Here is a 17,750-nt window from a genome sequence, read left to right as displayed (position 1 = left end):
GCCTTGGCAATTAATCACCATCTTATCGAGCTGCCTTTTGCGTATCTTCCCCCTCTCTGCGGAGTTGCTTCCACCCCAACTTCTACTTGCCTCATGGTAGAATGGCCGACGGTAGCCACATGCATCAACCCGTAAGTTGATGTCAAGGAACAAGGCGACTTCTTTGTACTCAGGAATAGCTTCAAAGGTCCCTGCGGTTTCCAAGCACACACTTTCGTTCCAGAACCCCATGGCCCCAATTCGAATCATCTCCAGTAAGCCGCAGGTCACTATTCGGACTGAACAGGGTCCTTACCGCCGCGCGGGGTGACATTCGGGGGTCTAGTCAGGCCTACCCTGGGCCATGCAGATCGGCTCGTTCCACTAGCACGCTGGGCACCAATCGTTGCCGTTGAGGGAGCTTTAAGCTTAAACCTTAAGGGCAGGTGAGAAGGATTTCGAAGGGTTGCGTGCTAGTTGCGTGCCCGGGTCGGTTGGTATAGTCGAACATGTCAACTACCCGCCTTCCTCATTCTGTTCAAACTTGTCTGCAAATCATCAGTCGGATGTGCTGGATAATGGACTTGTTTATGCCTTGGCCGGGGGTGAGGTTCGCTAATCTCTCTCCAAATCCAGGTAAGGAAGGTGATCAGATAACATTGACAGTCAAACTCAAATATTATTCGAGGTTTACACTAAGCTAGCACAGATCCTCGACTGACAGCCTGCTGCCTGACCAGTTCGTAGCTCCTCAATGCTCAATGGAATAGCGGCTGCCCAAGCTAGGTATGCAAGCCCCAGTCTGTTCATCCCTACTTCGAGGTGGAGTTGTCGTCTCGGCAGTGGCTGGTCGGACCCTTGACGACCGGTTTGTGGCACCCGAACTGGTCAGACCATGTCTTCGGGAAGGCCAGCGACTAATGACAGAGTCCCTGATATTCCTAACCTGCACGGATACAGTCAACTCTTGGTAAAACTGACCACGGAATAGTAAGCCGAGTGACTGGGGTCTTGGTTTCCCGGGGATGCTGGGGATTAGACCGCAACCCCAGAGCTTATCAGGGTACGACCAAGACAGCGGCAATCACACCTACCACTTTCTGCAAAGGGCCGTTGGTGACACTACGTTGAAATGGCTCACTGAAAGGCTTCAACTGGTGACATCAGGAGTTTTCTTTACTTCTGATCTCCATAAATAGGGACGGGTGATCGCTCCCGATATCCCAGCTCTCCTCCCGTCCTCCAGTCTTCAACTCACTGCATCGCCAAGCCGCTTCTGGAGTCTGCCGTTGATAATGAAGTTCCTCGCTGGCCTGTCTCTCGTCCTGCCGCTGGCATCCGCCGCGGCAGTGGCTCCTCTCGAGAAGAAGATTACCTACGATGGCTTCAAGGCCTTCCGTATCTCCACACACAACGACCCTGCGTCGATCAAGAAGAAGATTGCCAACATTGCCGCGATCCCATTTAATCTCGACAACAGCGAACACCTTGACGTCGCCATTCCCGCTGGCGATGTCTCCAAGTTCGAGGAGCTTGGTCTCGAGACATCCATCCTGCACGAGGATCTGGGTGCTGACATCGCTGAAGAAGGCACCTTTGCTCCCTACAAGAGTGAGCCCCTCCATGTCGATCTTCGAGAATGACCGAGCGAAGAGGACTTAGTCTGACGTTGAACAGGCAATGACGATATCTCTCTTCAGGCTCTCCCCAGCCTGACGTGGTTTGACTCGTACCACACTTTTGCCGACCACCAGCAGTTCATCCGCGACCTGCAGTCCAACTTCCCATCGAACTCCGAGTTGATCAACGCTGGTAACTCTTATGGCGGACGCTCCCTCCTTGGTATTCACCTGTGGGGTAGCGGCGGTAAGGGCTCCAAGCCTGCCATCTACTGGCACGGCACCGTCCACGCTCGCGAGTGGATCACCACCATGGTACGTTATCGAAATTGGGTGTCGATATGGTTCATGTTGCTAATTTGCGACAGGTTGTCGAATACCTCACCTACCAGCTCATCGATGGCTACCAGAAGAATGACGCCGCTGTCAAGGCTCTGCTTGACAAGTACGACTTTTACATTCTGCCCATTGTCAACCCTGACGGTAAGACGCATCGACCAATGAACCATCACTCTTTGACCAAATAGCTGATTTTAACAAGGCTTTGCTTATACCCAGACAAATGACCGCCTTTGGCGCAAGAACCGTCAAGTCAGATCCGGCAGCACTTGCGTCGGTACTGACATCAACCGGTGCGTCCATCACATCATTAACTACAAGAACCAGAACTGACGCTCGATAGCAACTGGCCTTTCAACTGGCAGCTCCCCGGAGGCGCCTCCACTAACTACTGCTCCGAGACATACAAGGGCCAGGCCGCTGGTGACACCCCCGAGATGGTCGCCCTGAAGGCTTACACCGACCGCCTCGCCGCCGGCAACGGAATCAAGCTCTTCATCGACTGGCACAGCTACGGCCAGTACATCCTCCTGCCCTACGGCTACGACTGCTCCGCCCGAGCGTCCAACCACGCCCGCCAGATGACTCTTGCAACAAGCACTGCCAACACCATTGCCCAGGCCTACGGCACTCGCTTCACCTACGGACCCAGCTGCTCTACTCTTTATGCCACCACCGGTAGCGCTCCGGACTACCTCACTGGCGCTGCTGGCGCCGAGGTCGCTTGGACTATCGAGCTGAGACCCTCTGGATCTGCTGGTGGTGGTTTTGTTCTTCCCGCTGCTCAGATCCTTCCTAGTGCGATTGAGCAGTGGAATGGCATGAAATATCTCCTGGCAAACGTTTAATTGAGATATCATTGATTCATCGCAAATCCGCAATAGTGACAATTAAACTACCGCATAGCCTTTTTGCCATGTCCCTAGACCTCATATTGAACAAAAGACCCTTATCCTTCCTCTACAACGTAATCATTACCTTTTGTAAACATTGTTGCCCCTACACGGGGATTAACGACTGAGTCCAGCCTGGGTCGGGGTGAATTCGCGATATTGGCTCGGCCACTCCGAGCTGGTCTCAACTACCGAAAATACCCCGCTAGTTGGGACAGTTCCCGCGGCTTCAGAAGCCATCTCACCAGTAGCAGCCACATTGTATCTAGCTTGCTGTTTGACCCATTCTCTTTTGTATACGCTAATGACAGAATAGAGCAGAATTGAAGCAGAAGTAGAGAAAGACTGACGACGAAGGCACTAGCACTATTATGGTTGTGATCCGTGGTGTACATTTTCTCTTACCCGAACTAGAAGGTGAAGAGTTTTCCTAGGAGTGATTTTTCCCATCAGGTGCCAACTGGGTATCTTGAACAAACAAACCGTATGCAGAGAATGAACGTATTCAATTACCCCTGATGTACTGAATGATTCAACGACCAAAAATGCCTGCGCTTTGCGAGCTTCTGCAAAGACCACAGCTCGGCCTCTCTTATGACAGTCCTGGTATCATAGACTACTGGCCGTCAAGACCTCCATGGAAACCTTTTCTCCCAGCGCGAACAGAGTCACTCGAACAAGTCTTACACCGCTAAGACTGTATGCCATAAGAATTAGGCGTTTTCTTTATCGATGATCAAGTAACATAGAACCCTCTTCTTCATAATATTCCGAGTGATCGTCATCGTATATGCCCCCTACAACCATCATGTCACCCATCTCGCCCAGGCTATGCGGGTAGATCTGGGGGTCCGGTGCCCCAGATAAAGCATGGAGCCTCATAAGAAGCCACCTCAGGCGAAGCAAGTCTTGATCTGGGAGCTGATCCTGGCTCTCAGCCGAGATCTCAATGATAGATCCATCTTTGATCGGGCGGGAGTTTACGTGACTCCATTCCTCTTCGAGAAAAACATCGCGGGGGTCTGTGGAAAAGGATTTCGCAATCCTACTGGCCATAGACGTAATCCTAGTACGTTTCAGCCAATGAACCCTTAGTCGAATTATGGCCAGTGATGAGTCGTCGTCAAGTGATTCAAGGGGCTCCAAGGCGAAGAGCCCTTCGGACCAGCTGGGCTCTAGCTGACGGCTTAGACACAGCATGTTCGTCATCAGGGTTGTACTGCCCTTGCGACTTGCCGAAAGCTTTGCCTTGATCCTGGCGTAAAAGTCTTCATCCCATCCGACCACTTCTGCAGAATATACAAAGCTGGCCAGTAGGAACAGACTTTCAGGAGGGCAAACAATTGGAGCGACGATGTAACAGATTTCCGGGTCCGCAAAACCAGTAGCAATGCAAAGACCCCCATCGCGACCCCGTGCCTGACACGTAGTCATTAGTACTATTCCAAGTGAAGCAAACTGCTATCCTTACTTTTGTTCGTTCGATTTCGAATTGAGAATGTTCTTCAAGCGTCATGGTGCCAGATCCATCATCAGGAACCCACTGACTAAGAACTATCGAATTATTAGCATTCCGAAGTAAGATCTTACTCAAATGGTATCACAGGGTTAGTTACATAGTCTGATGAGTCGCGGAAAAGCATATGTGAGATGCTCGAGACGCCGTATGTATGCGCTCTTCTCTTTCATTGGAAGAGGCCGAAGGGTTTGTAATTTGTGCAAGAGGTCCTGAAGCAGACCGATATCGAGGACCATGAGAAGACTCCAGAAGCCCGCTCTGTAGATGCCAAAAAACCCCGTTCGTCTCTTGAAATCGAGCTCTTTCCGAATTTTAATTATCAAGCTGAGCCTAGCTTCCATCTCATTGGCCCTGCCATCGTCCATGGTCTCTTGTTGCGTTGCAGCACTCATGGCGTCGTTAGGGATTCTGGTCTAAAGTGAGTAAGAAAGATGTGGTAAATAGACGTCAATGAGAGACCGCTGAATGGAAATTACCTGAGCATACGATGAAAAGGATGGTTCACCTGTCGTATGATCGCACTTTGGCCGTCGAGAAATGTAAGGGAGTTGGGCTCGCGATCGGAGGTAGCAAAGCAAGGATAAAGTTCACCTGGAGAAGGGTACAACAGGCGAGCGCCCTCTCGAAAGATTGTGGTCAGTAAGTCATCATGTTGTTGGAGTGCCAGGTGGCGCAAAGCCAAGAGGGGCGTATTCGACGACACAACCGGAGATGGCAGATGGCGTAAATATTAAAGCTGGTGCCCTAGGTTTATTTGTCGAAATTAAGGTACAAATTGTGTGGAATTTCCGTCAAGGCACTCAGAGCAACAAAACCTGAAAGGCATCAACATACTCAACCCTCCGCCTTGTTGAAATGTCTTCCCAACGCCGCTTTCGGGCTTTGACGGCCTTGCGATGCTCGAGGCCCTCCACCACTTTGATTGGGTACTCTAAAGGACTGGGTTCAGTAACATCATAATGGAAAGAGTGTTGTTTCTCCATTATCTGTCTGCATTCAAAGACAATTCGTGCTTACTCCGGTTCACATAAGATGACACACTTCACCTACTGTTCCCAAAACTCGAAGCTACTCAACACCTCTCGGCGATCCGAATGTCTTCGCCCCTACATGATGAGGTTAGTAGAAAGTTCTGTCGGTCATTTCATACATCAGTTTTGGATAACCTTGGCGTCTATATCGAAGTGAAGCAAGCGATTTGAGATAAAGTGGAGTCTAATGCTAATGAATCAATGAAATTCCCCGCTGACGTCTCCCAATCCAACCATTTCCCAAGCTCAGTTGGAATGCCGCAAGCCCATCTATATGAATTGCTCCGCGGCATGCTTCAAGAACTCGAGCATCTCCCGCTTAGAAGCCGCTTCCAGACGACGAGCCGACTCCCGCTTCTCTGCCAGTGCAAGCATGTAGTCACCTTCCATAGTGACTTCAATGTTTCTGATATCAGCCGCCATATCTTCACCAACCATCTTCAAGCCGTCCTCGAGAACGTCTTTGACGTTTCGGATCGCGTCGCGGAACATCTTGGCCTTCCGGTCGATGACATATTCCTCAATTCTGGCTTTGATCATCTTGACTGATCCTTTTCCTGTGTAGGTTTGCAATGTGATTAGTATAGGTACACAGAGACTTCTGCCAGAGGCTTCCGGAAGACATTCAATACAACGGAATCATACTCACCATGCATCTGAGAACACTCCGTATAGCCAGGGGCCATTGCTTCGGCAATTGGTGTAGTCAGCGCTCTGTTGGCGTCCTTTTGAGCATCATCGACTCCCATCCGACTCTGGGCGGCAAGTCGAACAACCTTTGCCTTGTGGAGGTCGAGCTGCCGGTTTAGCTGGATGATGGCAGGTGATTCATCGTGATCGTAGTCTTGAATCCCAAGTTGCTTCATGACATCCTCGTGAAACGCGCCCAGTCGGTGAGTCACGGAGACGGAGAAATTGTCGAGCACGCCTGGGATACTGAACTGAAAAAAGTTTGCCCAGGTCTCCGTCAAATTATCCGCAATAGGTCTTAATAAGTCTTCGTTGAAATTGTTTGACTTCCACATGCCTCTGCGACGAAACGTTGCCTTGAGCGTGGAGAAGTTCATGTTGCCCCAGCCAATTGCCGTAGGAACTGCCGCGCGATTGGCAGCGGAGCTCAAGCGCTTCATCTCCTCATACAGAATAGTCTCTGCTGCCACGTGCAACTTGTCGCGGCAATCCTCGACCTCACCATTCATATCCTATTTGGTGTTATTTCTCTGTGCCATTCAACCATGAAAGAAGCGATACTCACATCATTGAAGCGTGCCAGCATATACTTGAGACTCTCCCCGTTAATCGTGGGTGCCATCTCTGCCGCGTCCTGCGCCCATATCGCGATGGAGTTGAGGGTTTGGCAAATACTATTAAGAATCTCTTGGTACTTCGCGACTCGAAGCTTTTCGGTCAGCTTCTGAGCATGAGCTTGGAGCTGAGGGATTTCTGTGTCCTGCTCGGTGTCGAAGCCAGGAGTCTCATTATCGTCATCGGCCACCAGACCTTGCATCTTCTGGTATACGAGGCTGCTGATGCAGAAGACAGGAGTCAAAGCTGACATTTCGTCGTAGTCGCGGGACTTCTCTTCAGCTTGTCCATGTCCATCGGAGTTGGCTGCATCTTGCCGACCAAGACTAGATTGGTTATCAATCGGCTTCAATGGCTTTTTGGTGTTATTGCTCACTTACTCTTTGAAACCCTTAGCGAGGTGCTTCCTGACAGCATCTCGGCAAAGCTTGTTGCGTCTCCGGATCAGACGTGCATGAACGTCATCCATCAGCTCCCGCTTTTCTTGTTTCAACTCCGCAAGCTCCTCACGCTTCTCAGCATTTGGATCGGAGTCGATAATTCCATCATTGGGTAGTTCGGAGGAACTGTCAAATGCGACTTTCTCCGCTTGCTTACTGGGCGGCTCGGTTCGCGCTCTCTTCGTTGCGCGGCCCGTGTCGAGGCGGCTGGTCGATGCCCGAGATGTCTTCCCACGACCTCGGACAACCATGAGCTGCTTTTCCAGAGCCGCGATGCGGCGACCTAGGGCATGGACCTGGGCGCATGCTGTCTTAGTATCCTTGTCCATTTTCGACTTCATGCTTTCCATTCCGGAGCTGAGCGTCATGTCGTCAGTCTTTGAGCAAATGACGGTCAAAGCCGAGAACGCTCCATCAAGCTTGAGTTGACGCTTGATAGAGTTGCTCATGATGTCTTTGGCTGTTTTATTATCAACAGCTCTGTTTATCGGAGCCACGACCCAGACCCCCGAACAACACTTGATGTACTCGCTTGCTACCGCAGCTCTGGCTGCATCCCAATCCTGGTGGCCGGGCTACCAGACCTTACGTCAGCTACCTTCCGTATAATGGATTTCCAAATCAAGCGTAACATACCAAGTCTACGATTGTGATGCCGTTTGCGAGCACTTTGGCTTTGGTAAAGATTCTGACGACCTTCACCAAAGGCCAGTATGCCGCGGTCTCGTCATCCTTGTCGTTCGAGTCGACGTAGGGCTCGAGTTGCTCGCGGATATCCTGCGCATTGTCGCTTTTCATGGTCATGGTGGTACCTATGAGGTGATCAACGCTTGGATGAGTAGCCAGCTGGGCCGAGGTGCTGCCTGCCAAGTCTTCGAGGCTCAATGACGGATAAACCGCTTGAACTTTTGCTAAAGCTTTCGCTGCATCGCTTTCTGGATCCAAATCATTCCTTTCCGTAGTCTCCCCAGCGAGGAATTCCATGAGCAGTATGTTGACTTCCGTGGCCCATTCCTCTCTCGAGATGAACTCGACTTCCGCGCGGTATGGGTTCTCTTCGTCTTTATCATGATTATAAGAAATCTCGGTGGCGACAGCGGTGCATGCGCGCATGCAGTTTGTGGGAAGCAAACTATAAAAATAATCAGCTGAGTCTATCCTGCGAAGTGAGTGTTTGGCTATACCTCTCTTCATCTAGTAAAGCATTGATGGTTGAGCTTTTGCCATCCCCTGTGTTGCCTAAGACACCGATGACAGTTTGATGGGATCGCTTCACCTGATCACGAAGATCAGAGATTTGGTCAATCCAGTGAGTTGCTGCGTTCCTTAGAGCAGGCTGAAGCTTGCGAGAGGAAGAAATGGCCTCGCAAGCGGGCTGGATGTCGTCCAAAAGCGGCAGGACTTTCTCGTAAAACAGCTGCCAGAGATCTGGGTCTTTGACTTTTCTCATCTTTTCGATGTACGAGAACGTTAGTACAGCCCGCTGCCCAATAGAATTTGACTCTGTGTTAAGAGAGACATCTGCTGTGACGTCCTCATGCTGCTCGGCCTTCTCTTTGATTTCTTCCTTGAAGGGAGCATCTGGTTTGATGTCATCATACTGCTCTTTCTTCACTCCAACGACTGCCTGACTGGGGTCCATTGCACAAGCGTGAAGGAACGCGTCAAATCGAGCTCTTATGATGAAAGTTGAAACGATGTCGAGATAAGGAAGTTGCTTGTCCAAATGTAAATGGATGCAAAATCAGAACGATGATGAAAAATTTGCGCGCCTGAGATCTCAAAATGCGATGTCAGATATTGATGGTGAGGTAGATAACGGAAGTTGGTATGTCCGATTGAAGAGTGAGGAGGAAGAGAGGATGTTGAAGTTGAAGGGATTGGGGGAAGGTACTTGAGGAGACGGAGAGAAAGTATCGAAGTTGGGGGAAGTGAGGCTGAGAGAATCAGTGGGGTTAAATACCCGTGGAAGTTGAGAGTTGCCTTCGACTTCTGGCCGGGTAAGAACGAAGGAGCAATGGGAAGCAAGTGTGGTCTGCAGGTACCGTACCCCAAGAGACAAGTATTCTCAAGTGTTTTGAGAAAGAAGGTTCGGCCGACGTTCGAAAAAGAAAAAGGTCAGGCGGGGATCTGAAGAAGAATTTCCAAAGTGGCAAGGCCGTCTTTCGGCAGAAGATGGGGCTCAAGTACAAGGAGAAAATTGAAGGCGGCAAAGATGAAGATATCTGGGTTCGACGTCGATTTCCAGGATATCGAGCCCGTAAGCGAGAATAGCCTCAATTCAAATACGGAAGTTTGGCAGTGTTGCCACGACTGGCTCCGGGTCGGCTCTCTGTGCAATTCAAATGTACTACCGGTAGTTTTCTCCCTTCTCAGGTCCTTCCTATTACGCCGGGCTGGATGAGGAAGGCGTCAACACATTCACCTCGGTGAAGTGAATCTCTCACCCCACCTTGACCGATTTCACCGAGATAGGTAGCAGAGATAAGTGACGAGGGCGCGGTGTGGAAAAGAACTCATATCAGATCTTATCAGATCCTTCCCAGCGCAACCCCACCATGCGAACCCCGCGGTCCGCAATCCGCAGCGACGCAGGCCGAGGCGGGCTGCCCCTCACCAGCAAAGCCGACCATATCCCTCCCTCACACCACCCGAGTCAATAACGACACATTGCAACGACACACGCAGGCGCAAACGGATTTCCTCTGTCGCAAAGCATCTTGAGCATACGAAAGTGAGCGCAAACGCAAGGATATAAACATCACAATCATGGCGCAAGTTGCAAATCAGGTAGCGGGCGCAGGGGAGCTCTTCGTCAACGGGCGCATCTTTCTGCACAACGCCGAAGCCGGCCTCGAGACACAACCCACCTTTGCCGAGAGCATGTTCGTCGCCAACGGCATTATCGAGAACATTGGCACAACAGAGGACCTCAAGGCAAGACACACATCAGGAGAGGTCACCACACATGACTTGGAAGGCAGGACAGTCCTGCCGGGCTTCATCGACGGCCACGTGCACCTCCTCCTCCTCGGCCAGTCGCTGCGCAAAGTAAGCCTCGAGAACTGCACATCACTGGAAGAGATCCGCGCCGCCATCAAGGCGTACGCCGTCGCCAACCCGGACGTCCCGCGCATCATGTGCAAGCTGTGGATGCACTCCATGACCCCCGACGGCGTCGACAAGACTATGCTTGACGACATTGACCCCCGACCAATCTTCATCGACACAAAGGACCTTCACTCGACCTGGTGCAACACAGCCGCCATCAAGGAGCTCGGCATCGAGAACATGCCGGACCCGTCAGGAGGCAAGATCCATCGCGACACCGAGGGCAAAGCGACGGGTCTCCTCAGCGAGGCCGCCGTGCTCACCATCGTGTGGCCTCATCTCGCCCAGGTGGCCCCCAAGAGAGATCGGATGGACGCCATGAAGGATGCCGTGCAGACCTATAACGCATCAGGCTACACAGGGCTGATTGAGATGGCCATGGACGAGCCGGCATGGGACGCAGCGTGCTCGCTCCGCGCCGAGGAACCCAATTTGCCCATGCGCATCCACGCCTACTGGCTCATCAAACCATCCGAATCCGAGGAGGAGCGCTTCAAGCAGGTCGATCGGGCCATCGAACTACACAACGAGCTGAACAAGGCCACCTCCCCCGACCTGCGTATCGTAGGCATCAAAATCATCACCGACGGCATCATCGACGCCTGCACCGCCCACCTGTCAGAGCCCTATGCCGAGGTGGGTTCCCCCCCGCCCTTCTGGAGCGCCGAGTGGCTCGGCCCCGTGGTTGCGAGGGCAGACGCCGCCGGATTGCAAATCGCCCTGCACGCGATAGGCGACGCAGCCATCAAGAACGCAGTCAACGCCCTCGCCAACCACGCCACGCCTGGCCGCCGCCACCGCCTCGAGCACATTGAGATGGCATCTCCCGAGGATGCAAAGCACCTGGGCGAGTTGGGCCTCACGGCTTCCATCCAGCCCGTCCACGCCGACCCGGCCATCCTCCGCGCCTGGCCGCGCCTCATTGGCGCCCACCGCTGCGAGCGCGCCTTTGCCTACCGCGAATTCGCAGACCACGGCGCGCTCCTCGCACTCGGTAGCGACAGCCCCACGGCCCCCTGGGCGCCGCTGCAAAACGCCTACGTCGCGACAACGCGGCGGTCCGCCAGGGAGCCGGGGTACGATGTGGTCGTCAACGAGCACTTTAAGCTGGGCGTGTGCGAGGCCATCACGGCGGGCGCATTCGGAACTGCAAAGAGCGTGTTTGCGGAGGATCGGACGGGTTCTCTGCAGGTTGGCAAGCGCGCGGACTTTGTGGTGGCGGAGATGGATTGGACGCCGCAGGGCCTGCTCAAGGGCGAGATCAAGGCTACCTGGTTTGACGGGCGGAGGGTGTGGCCGTCTCCCGATGCGTAGGGTGTTATTCGGGAGATGGAAACTGCTCCTCCTCCTCCATCAGTTCATGTTGAGAATCAGACTTTGAGTTGTGCCGCGGTCGCTGCTATTGACTGCTGCATTTCAGTACATACGCCCTGTACATGCAGCCGAGAGGCAAAAATACAAAGCCCAGCCAATTGGTGGTGTTCGTGTACAAGTATTTGTCGGCTCCCACATGACATGTTCAGATATTTGTAAATGAGGGTTCGTGTGTACTTGTTATTGAGTGTGTGTGTATGTGCTGTGCGTTTGCGTGTGTCTGTATGCGAAAGAGAAAACGCAAGTCAGTTTGATCTGTGTGAGTAAGGTAGTAGTCGTGTGTGTGTGAGTGTGTCAGTATGCCAGCCGGCGCAGTATTCTGGGAATAGTTTCATCCCATCTCGTGCGTGTTTCCGGCTTTGCGGCAAGATGGCACTGGCCGCTCTCCTGCCCTCCCCCAATGTCCAATCCCCCAATCCCCCCAGTCTCTTCTCACACGATGCCCCGATCGGGGAAAGGTTGCAAATCCACACCAACTCGGGACAAAGTCGCGCTGAAGTTCTCCAGGGGTTCTTCGTGAGTGGCTCGGACGTGGGTGAGCACGTCAAGGGTGTTCTCGGGAAGAGAAAGGCGCCTGCCAACAGGCAAATCACCACAATCCAGACAGGGATCATCCTGTGTTCTTCTGCATGTCTGTGATATCAGAGATTCCAAAAGAGGCTCTGGCAGCGGATGTCAAAACCCCCATTTCAGCACATGGAGGGTGTGGTGGTGGCCCACTCCGCTCGAGATGCCGATGGACGTGTCGTTCTCTCTCGTCCCAGACTCTAGATGGAGGTCAGTACAAGAAGACAGTCATGACCCCACGAACTTGGACGGATCGGGCCAACCAACCTTTTTTCTCCAGTCAGATCCCCCTTCTCGACTTTGATCTTCCCAATAAAACACACGGGCACCTTTTACCTCCTGTTGTGATCCACCTACTCGGAGAAGAGATCCACCTACTACGAGAAGAACAATATTTCACAGTCGAAAGGATGCAGCCTCAAATCAGTCTGTCGGCTCTCGCCGCCCTTATTCCCATGGTTCTGGCCCTGCCTCAACAGCAGCCTCCCCCACCAGGCCCGCCAGCCGCTTGCGCACCGGTCAACATCATCGTCGCCCGCGGCAGTCTCGAGGCGCAGGGTGCCGGTCTGTTGGGCAACATCGCCATGAACGCATCGATGCAGATTCCCGGCTCCGTCATCACGCCGCTGGTGTACCCAGCACAGCTTGACCCGTATCCGCCCTCCGTGTCGGCTGGTGTGATGAACATGACGACTCTTCTTAACCAGCAAGCGCAGCAGTGCCCGCAGTCGAAGCTCGTCTTGATGGGATACTCTCAGGTGCGTATTTCTCGTGGAGCAGATGCGATGGTTCTGTGTCTGACATGTTGCAGGGCGCACAAGTTTCGCTGGATACCCTCTGCGGTACCACAGATGGCCCCAACTTCAACACGACTGTTGCTCAGGCACCCATGGTCGGAAGCAAGAGTAAGTTTAGAGATCTGCGATGCCGCGTGATAGTCGTGATCCGGTTGCTGATATGCCTCAATAGTCGCTGCCGTCGTCTTGTTCGGCGACCCAACCTTCATCGCTGGCCAGCCCTTCGCCAAGGGAACCTCAAAGAAGAACGGCGTATGTCCTTCAGGCCTCGATCTATCTCTGCTCCCGTGTGACTGACCAATTCCTCGCAGATCTTCCCTCGTATGGACCTCGGCCCATGCCAGAGCTTGACAAGCAAGTTTGCATCGTTCTGTGATGACACTGATCTCTTCTGCGCCTCGGGCCAGAACTTGACCGTCCATCTCGGCTACTTCTCAAAGCAAGACTACGTCGCCCAAGCATCATCCTTCATCGTCCAGCAGACCAAGTAAAGGTCTGATATTGATGAAATGGCGATAGTAGTATCGAGAACCCGAGAAGCTGGCGGCTCGGGGCTTGTTTGTCGATCAGGCCAGGCATCTAGAATGACTTTGGTGGTAAAGACGAGCGGGAGGTAATGCTTTTACGATTCTTGACGATAAACTTCTTTTTTCTTTCTGCTTCGATAGCATTTACAGTCAGGTCTTGATGATCGACGCAAGGAGTTTCGTGGTGGAGGCAAAAAGACACACTAGCCGTAGCGTTTCTTTCTTCCTGATATTAGCAGAGGCCTTCGAGCCAAAACAACTTGAAAAAACGAAAAGATTAATCCTCAAGGGACTGGAACATTTGTCGTCTGTGCCCGTTTCGTCACCGAGAGATGTGGGCTCATTGCTGAGAAACAGGGTGTGGGTGTCGCACCTGCCTACTAGCCGAATGCGGAAGCGAGCTGGGGTTGAGGAGTACCCGTGCACCCTCCCCTGCCGTCCACTCAGGCCTCACCGAGCACACCGAGAAGAGTCTTATCTCTGATGCCTGCCTGGCGATAAGATAAATGGCCACAAGCGATAAGAAGCAACAAACAGCCACAGCCACAGCCGGGTACCTTAGTTCCTGACTTGCGCCCGAGCAGTCGTTGATTCCTTTCATATGATTCAAACGCACTCGACTGGTCATGCATCCAAAATGGTAGATGTTTTGCCTCTCAATATAGATATACAGGCAAGTGCTCCGTCTTGCGTCGGTAGGTCATTGACTTTCTAGTACACAAAGATAAAGTCTTCGTTCTTCAGATCCGTCATGTCTTGCAGACCGTGATCTTCCTCAATAGCACGTGATTGGTGTTGGGGGTCCTCTTCAATCTCGACCGCCTTGCCCTCCTGCTTGTCTTTGTTACGCATCATCGATTCGTCGACAATCAATGTGCTCTTGCCGAGTGCTTCACGACGCTTGGCGTGCTGGACGTTGAGGTACTTGAGGTAAAGTGGAATCAGGCTGAAGAACCAGTCAGTTAACGGTGTGCGAGAGGAGAAAGGAGGAATGCGTCTACTTACGCTCCCATGACTGCAACGAGGACGAACATGATGAGGTTGGAAATCAGACCGGGACGGTAGACTGGGGCGTCATCAACGGAATACAACAGCGGTCCGATAATATTGCCCGTGCACATGCCGATGAAGACGACAGCAGATGTGGTCTTCTTCTTGGTGTCGCCAGCAGTGTTCTGTGCCTGCCATGTAAAGATAAGAGGAGTGATGGCAGCTAGTGCAGAGACCTTAGGGTTGCAAGTCAGTACGTTATTCATGTTGTTGTTGTTGTTGTTGCTTCATGACTGGAGCCTTACCAAGTAGTATCCGAACAGCAAGACACCCTTGTGCTCACGCGGTACGGTGAGCATCAGGACGGTGCCGATGGCAGGGATTATTGCCACGCCTGCAATGACGATGCCCTTCTTTTGAATCCGAGTGGCGATCCAGCCGCTTCCCATGATGGCGATGATCTGGATGGCTCCAAAGGGAATGTTGAACAGAATGGTTGTGAAACTGCTGTATCCAAAGGACTGGACGATCAAGTTACCAAAGGTCGAGATGCCACCACTAGCGATGCTGTAAAGAAGTTGTCAGTAACACGGCAACACCAGTGTGATATTGGTGGTCTAAGGAACGTACGAAATGGCGATGATGAGAATGAACCAGCACCATGTCTTCAAGTCAAGGAATGTCTCCCAGACGTGGTCCCAGCGCCAGACGCCAGACTGAATACCCATCTGGTTTGCACGAAGTCTCTCAACGGCGATAACCTTTTCTCTCTCGGTCAAGTACTTGGCAGACATGGGCGAGTCAGGCATGAAGATGAGAACGACGGCGGAGTAGGTAACGGTGAGCAAGCCGCAGAACCTATTCACGAACAAAATTAACAAGGCATTCTCAGAGTCAAAGTTGGACACCTCATTGGTCTTTGACTTACAAAAAGATGATCTGGTACTTGTAGAGCTTATCGCTGTTGATATGGCCCAGACCATAGGTGAAGAGACTTCCGACGATGAACGTAACGCCGTTCATGGCGTTCCAGGAACTAGTGACAAGTGTCTGCTCGCTTCTTCTCCACCACGTAGTCGTCACAGCTAAGCACGACGGCGCAATCATGGCTTCGAAAGAGCCGAGCATAAATCTTAGGCCGAGAAGGGATTTGAAGTCGGTGCACGAGGACATGATTGCCAGCGAAGAGCCCCAAAGGAAGATGGCGGCAGCGATGACTTTTCCATTAGGGAGCTTGACGAGGATCCATGCGGCGACGGGTTGCATGACGAGTTGAGCAATGTACAAGATGGAACCGAGCCAGGAGTACTGCTTGCCGACGAGATGTGCGTCTTCTTTGATGCCGAAGATGGAAACATAGCTGTCGGAGTCGATCCGTCAGCGACCCAATGATGCCTGATAGTCAAGATGCGGATTTCACTCACCTGAGGGAACTCTTGTCCATCTGCTGAAAGAAATACGCTCCGAGAATCAAGGGAAGAATGCGAAAGTTGATCCGCTTCAGAACGGCTTGCTCTTCCTCGTATGTGAAAGTCGTGTCACCGCCTCCGTGCTCTGCGAGGAACTTTGCCGCCTTTTCTTGGACCGTGTTCGCCGGTGCTGATGGTTCAGGGACGGGCTCAATCGAGTCAATGGCAGGACCGCCGGCCCGCTCCTCGGCCGGAGTTTGAGAAGCCATGATGGATCGTTGATAGCGCACAAAAAAGACCCTGATAGGTGTCGTTGAAGTTCGAGAACGACGTGCTAGTACCGTACGAGTGGTACAGATGTCGAGCACACCTTGTGAAAATGACACTGCAGCACCCTGATGGAAAGAAGGAGAGTAGCGGAAACCCAGCGTTGTGGTTCGGACTCGTTCATCTTATCCGTCATATACCCTCATGCAACATGGCCCCTTGCCCGCCCCCAATAACCGGTTTCCTCTCAGCCGGAGACGAACGGCAAAGCCGAGCGTGGAGGCTCAACACCGATCTACCTTGGCAACACCTGACTCCCGTGTTGCGTATGCCCATCGCATGTTATCTGCTGGTCTTCTTTGCTAATACCCGGAGATTAAGTATGCCCTCCAAGTCGGATGGCACGTTGCCAAGATTGCTTGCCGGGTGCTTGACAGAACCCAAGAGATCCCTCGGAAACACCCCAGTCCAATTTTCATTGTTGCTTCTCATTGGAGGGAAAACTACAGGCTATTTGCGAAGCCGAGACATCAGGGGTCTCTGTCGAATCAAGTCCCAGCACAACGCCTGAGGGCAGTCGTTTACCTTACGAGTTGTGCACAACCCTACCAGGTAAATCCAGGTCTAGTTCATAAGAGTCTGGGGTAACGATCTACGGTTTGCGAGCGGGTGGCTGGAATAGCCAAGTTGGGAGGACCAACAAGGGGGTTCCTCTGGGCTGACGTTGCACTTATTCCCACTTCTTCCCCAAACTCTCTCCGCACGCTACTCCCTCCAGTCCTCGGTTTACCCCAGTATCCCCGACATTTCCGACATTTGAAGCGGAGAGTCCCCGCGTCCCGCTTCATCTTCTCTCCGTAGTGTGGGGATCGAGAGCGTCGACTGACTGGTTCATGAGTCGGGCATTCAAACCCCCGCGCCCAGAAACGGGTTGCCATTTTGGCTAAATTCGGGCGTTTGGGGTATCTGATCCCGAGGAGGATTCATGTCGGGGCTCGCGATTGCATGAGATCTCGCTGACTTTGAATGCCATCTGCCGAAGTCATGACGACTCCAATAACGCGGGATTCTGTCTCAATAAACTCGCCGTGCCCATTGCAACTCATCTCATAGCCAGGGCCTCTGTCGCGCACTTGGTCGTGTTTGCTCCTTACACTGAACATCCTGTTACTCGACCACCTTGAAGCCATCGAAACAAGGCGATTACACAAATAATCTACACAATGGGAGAGACAACACAAAAGAAGCGCTATGCCATCGTCGGCACCGGAGGCCGATCGGGCTTCTTTTACACGGCCATTGCAAAGGACTACAGCAGCACTTCAGTCATCGTCGGTCTCTGCGACACAAACCAGACGCGCATGAACTATGCCAACTCGAGATTGAAAGACCTCGGCCACGGCGAGGTTCCGACGTACATCGCTGCCAACTTTGACCAGATGATCAAAGAGACCAAGCCGGACGAGGTCATTGTCACAACAATGGACCGTACACATAACATCTACATCGTCAGAGCAATGGAGCTAGGCTGCAACGTCGTCACCGAGAAGCCAATGACCATCGACGCTCCTCGGTGCAGGGAA

General features: G+C 52.5%; 7 protein-coding genes across 7 annotated transcripts; 4 read left to right on the top strand and 3 right to left on the bottom strand.

The window, feature by feature from the left end:
* Positions 1-1,274: 1,274 nt before the first annotated feature.
* On the top strand, positions 1,275-2,785 carry BDZ83DRAFT_722413 (zinc carboxypeptidase; the record flags this gene model as incomplete). The annotated part of the gene is made up of 5 exons (XM_060512472.1): positions 1,275-1,590; positions 1,657-1,913; positions 1,967-2,081; positions 2,140-2,230; positions 2,281-2,785. The coding sequence occupies 5 exons, from the start codon at positions 1,275-1,277 to the stop codon at positions 2,783-2,785; spliced, it is 1,284 nt and encodes a 427-aa protein (XP_060361061.1).
* A 771-nt stretch (positions 2,786-3,556) lies between these two features.
* BDZ83DRAFT_722412 (uncharacterized protein) lies at positions 3,557-4,030 on the bottom strand (the record flags this gene model as incomplete). The annotated part of the gene is made up of 1 exon (XM_060512471.1): positions 3,557-4,030. The coding sequence occupies one exon, from the start codon at positions 4,028-4,030 to the stop codon at positions 3,557-3,559; it is 474 nt and encodes a 157-aa protein (XP_060361060.1).
* Positions 4,031-5,518: 1,488 nt separating this feature from the next.
* Positions 5,519-8,672, bottom strand: BDZ83DRAFT_678810 (uncharacterized protein). The gene is made up of 6 exons (XM_060511183.1): positions 8,310-8,672; positions 7,762-8,257; positions 7,066-7,700; positions 6,636-7,011; positions 6,030-6,582; positions 5,519-5,937 (listed from the first exon to the last, which is right to left on the bottom strand). Exons 1-6 carry the CDS (start codon positions 8,573-8,575, stop codon positions 5,651-5,653), a joined length of 2,613 nt encoding a protein of 870 aa, XP_060361059.1. The 5' UTR covers positions 8,576-8,672; the 3' UTR covers positions 5,519-5,650.
* Positions 8,673-9,412: 740 nt separating this feature from the next.
* Positions 9,413-12,008, top strand: BDZ83DRAFT_633227 (amidohydrolase). Its single transcript, XM_060509017.1, has one exon. The coding sequence runs from the start codon at positions 9,895-9,897 to the stop codon at positions 11,548-11,550; it is 1,656 nt and encodes a 551-aa protein (XP_060361058.1). The 5' UTR covers positions 9,413-9,894; the 3' UTR covers positions 11,551-12,008.
* Positions 12,009-12,032: 24 nt separating this feature from the next.
* On the top strand, positions 12,033-13,465 carry BDZ83DRAFT_795388 (cutinase-domain-containing protein; the record flags this gene model as incomplete). Its single annotated transcript, XM_060515844.1, has 5 exons — positions 12,033-12,379; positions 12,446-12,935; positions 12,989-13,082; positions 13,147-13,226; positions 13,286-13,465. The coding sequence occupies exons 1-5, from the start codon at positions 12,240-12,242 to the stop codon at positions 13,463-13,465; spliced, it is 984 nt and encodes a 327-aa protein (XP_060361057.1). The 5' UTR covers positions 12,033-12,239.
* A 614-nt stretch (positions 13,466-14,079) lies between these two features.
* On the bottom strand, positions 14,080-16,341 carry BDZ83DRAFT_795387 (major facilitator superfamily transporter). Its single transcript, XM_060515843.1, has 6 exons — positions 15,916-16,341; positions 15,420-15,851; positions 15,122-15,349; positions 14,797-15,058; positions 14,507-14,727; positions 14,080-14,447 (listed from the first exon to the last, which is right to left on the bottom strand). Exons 1-6 carry the CDS (start codon positions 16,167-16,169, stop codon positions 14,213-14,215), a joined length of 1,632 nt encoding a protein of 543 aa, XP_060361056.1. The 5' UTR covers positions 16,170-16,341; the 3' UTR covers positions 14,080-14,212.
* Positions 16,342-17,390: 1,049 nt separating this feature from the next.
* BDZ83DRAFT_755552 (uncharacterized protein) lies at positions 17,391-17,740 on the top strand (the record flags this gene model as incomplete). The annotated part of the gene is made up of 1 exon (XM_060514628.1): positions 17,391-17,740. A coding segment is annotated over one exon (350 nt), but the record flags the coding sequence as incomplete, so codon positions are not given.
* Between the last annotated feature and the right edge of the window lie 10 nt (positions 17,741-17,750).

This window comes from Colletotrichum acutatum (assembly GCF_030867785.1).
Source record: "Colletotrichum acutatum strain CBS 112980 chromosome Unknown BDZ83scaffold_104, whole genome shotgun sequence".
NCBI lineage: Eukaryota > Fungi > Ascomycota > Sordariomycetes > Glomerellales > Glomerellaceae > Colletotrichum > Colletotrichum acutatum.
Note: the sequence above shows the minus strand (reverse complement) of the source record. Positions and strands in the feature narration are given on the sequence as shown.

Excerpts from the sequence above, each read along its gene's own strand:
- BDZ83DRAFT_633227 (XM_060509017.1), top strand. The coding sequence starts at position 9,895 with ATGGCGCAAGTTGCAAATCAGGTAGCGGGCGCAGGGGAGCTCTTCGTC.
- BDZ83DRAFT_795387 (XM_060515843.1), bottom strand. The coding sequence starts at position 16,169 with ATGGCTTCTCAAACTCCGGCCGAGGAGCGGGCCGGCGGTCCTGCCATT. Across the intron at positions 15,350-15,419 it reads AAGTACCAGATCATCTTTTT|GTTCTGCGGCTTGCTCACCG; the intron begins GTAAGTCAAAGA and ends GTTCGTGAATAG. Across the intron at positions 14,728-14,796 it reads TGCTGTTCGGATACTACTTG|GTCTCTGCACTAGCTGCCAT; the intron begins GTAAGGCTCCAG and ends TGCAACCCTAAG.
- BDZ83DRAFT_678810 (XM_060511183.1), bottom strand. The coding sequence starts at position 8,575 with ATGAGAAAAGTCAAAGACCCAGATCTCTGGCAGCTGTTTTACGAGAAA. Across the intron at positions 7,701-7,761 it reads GCATCACAATCGTAGACTTG|CCCGGCCACCAGGATTGGGA; the intron begins GTATGTTACGCT and ends AAGGTCTGGTAG. Across the intron at positions 6,583-6,635 it reads TGCTGGCACGCTTCAATGAT|GATATGAATGGTGAGGTCGA; the intron begins GTGAGTATCGCT and ends AACACCAAATAG.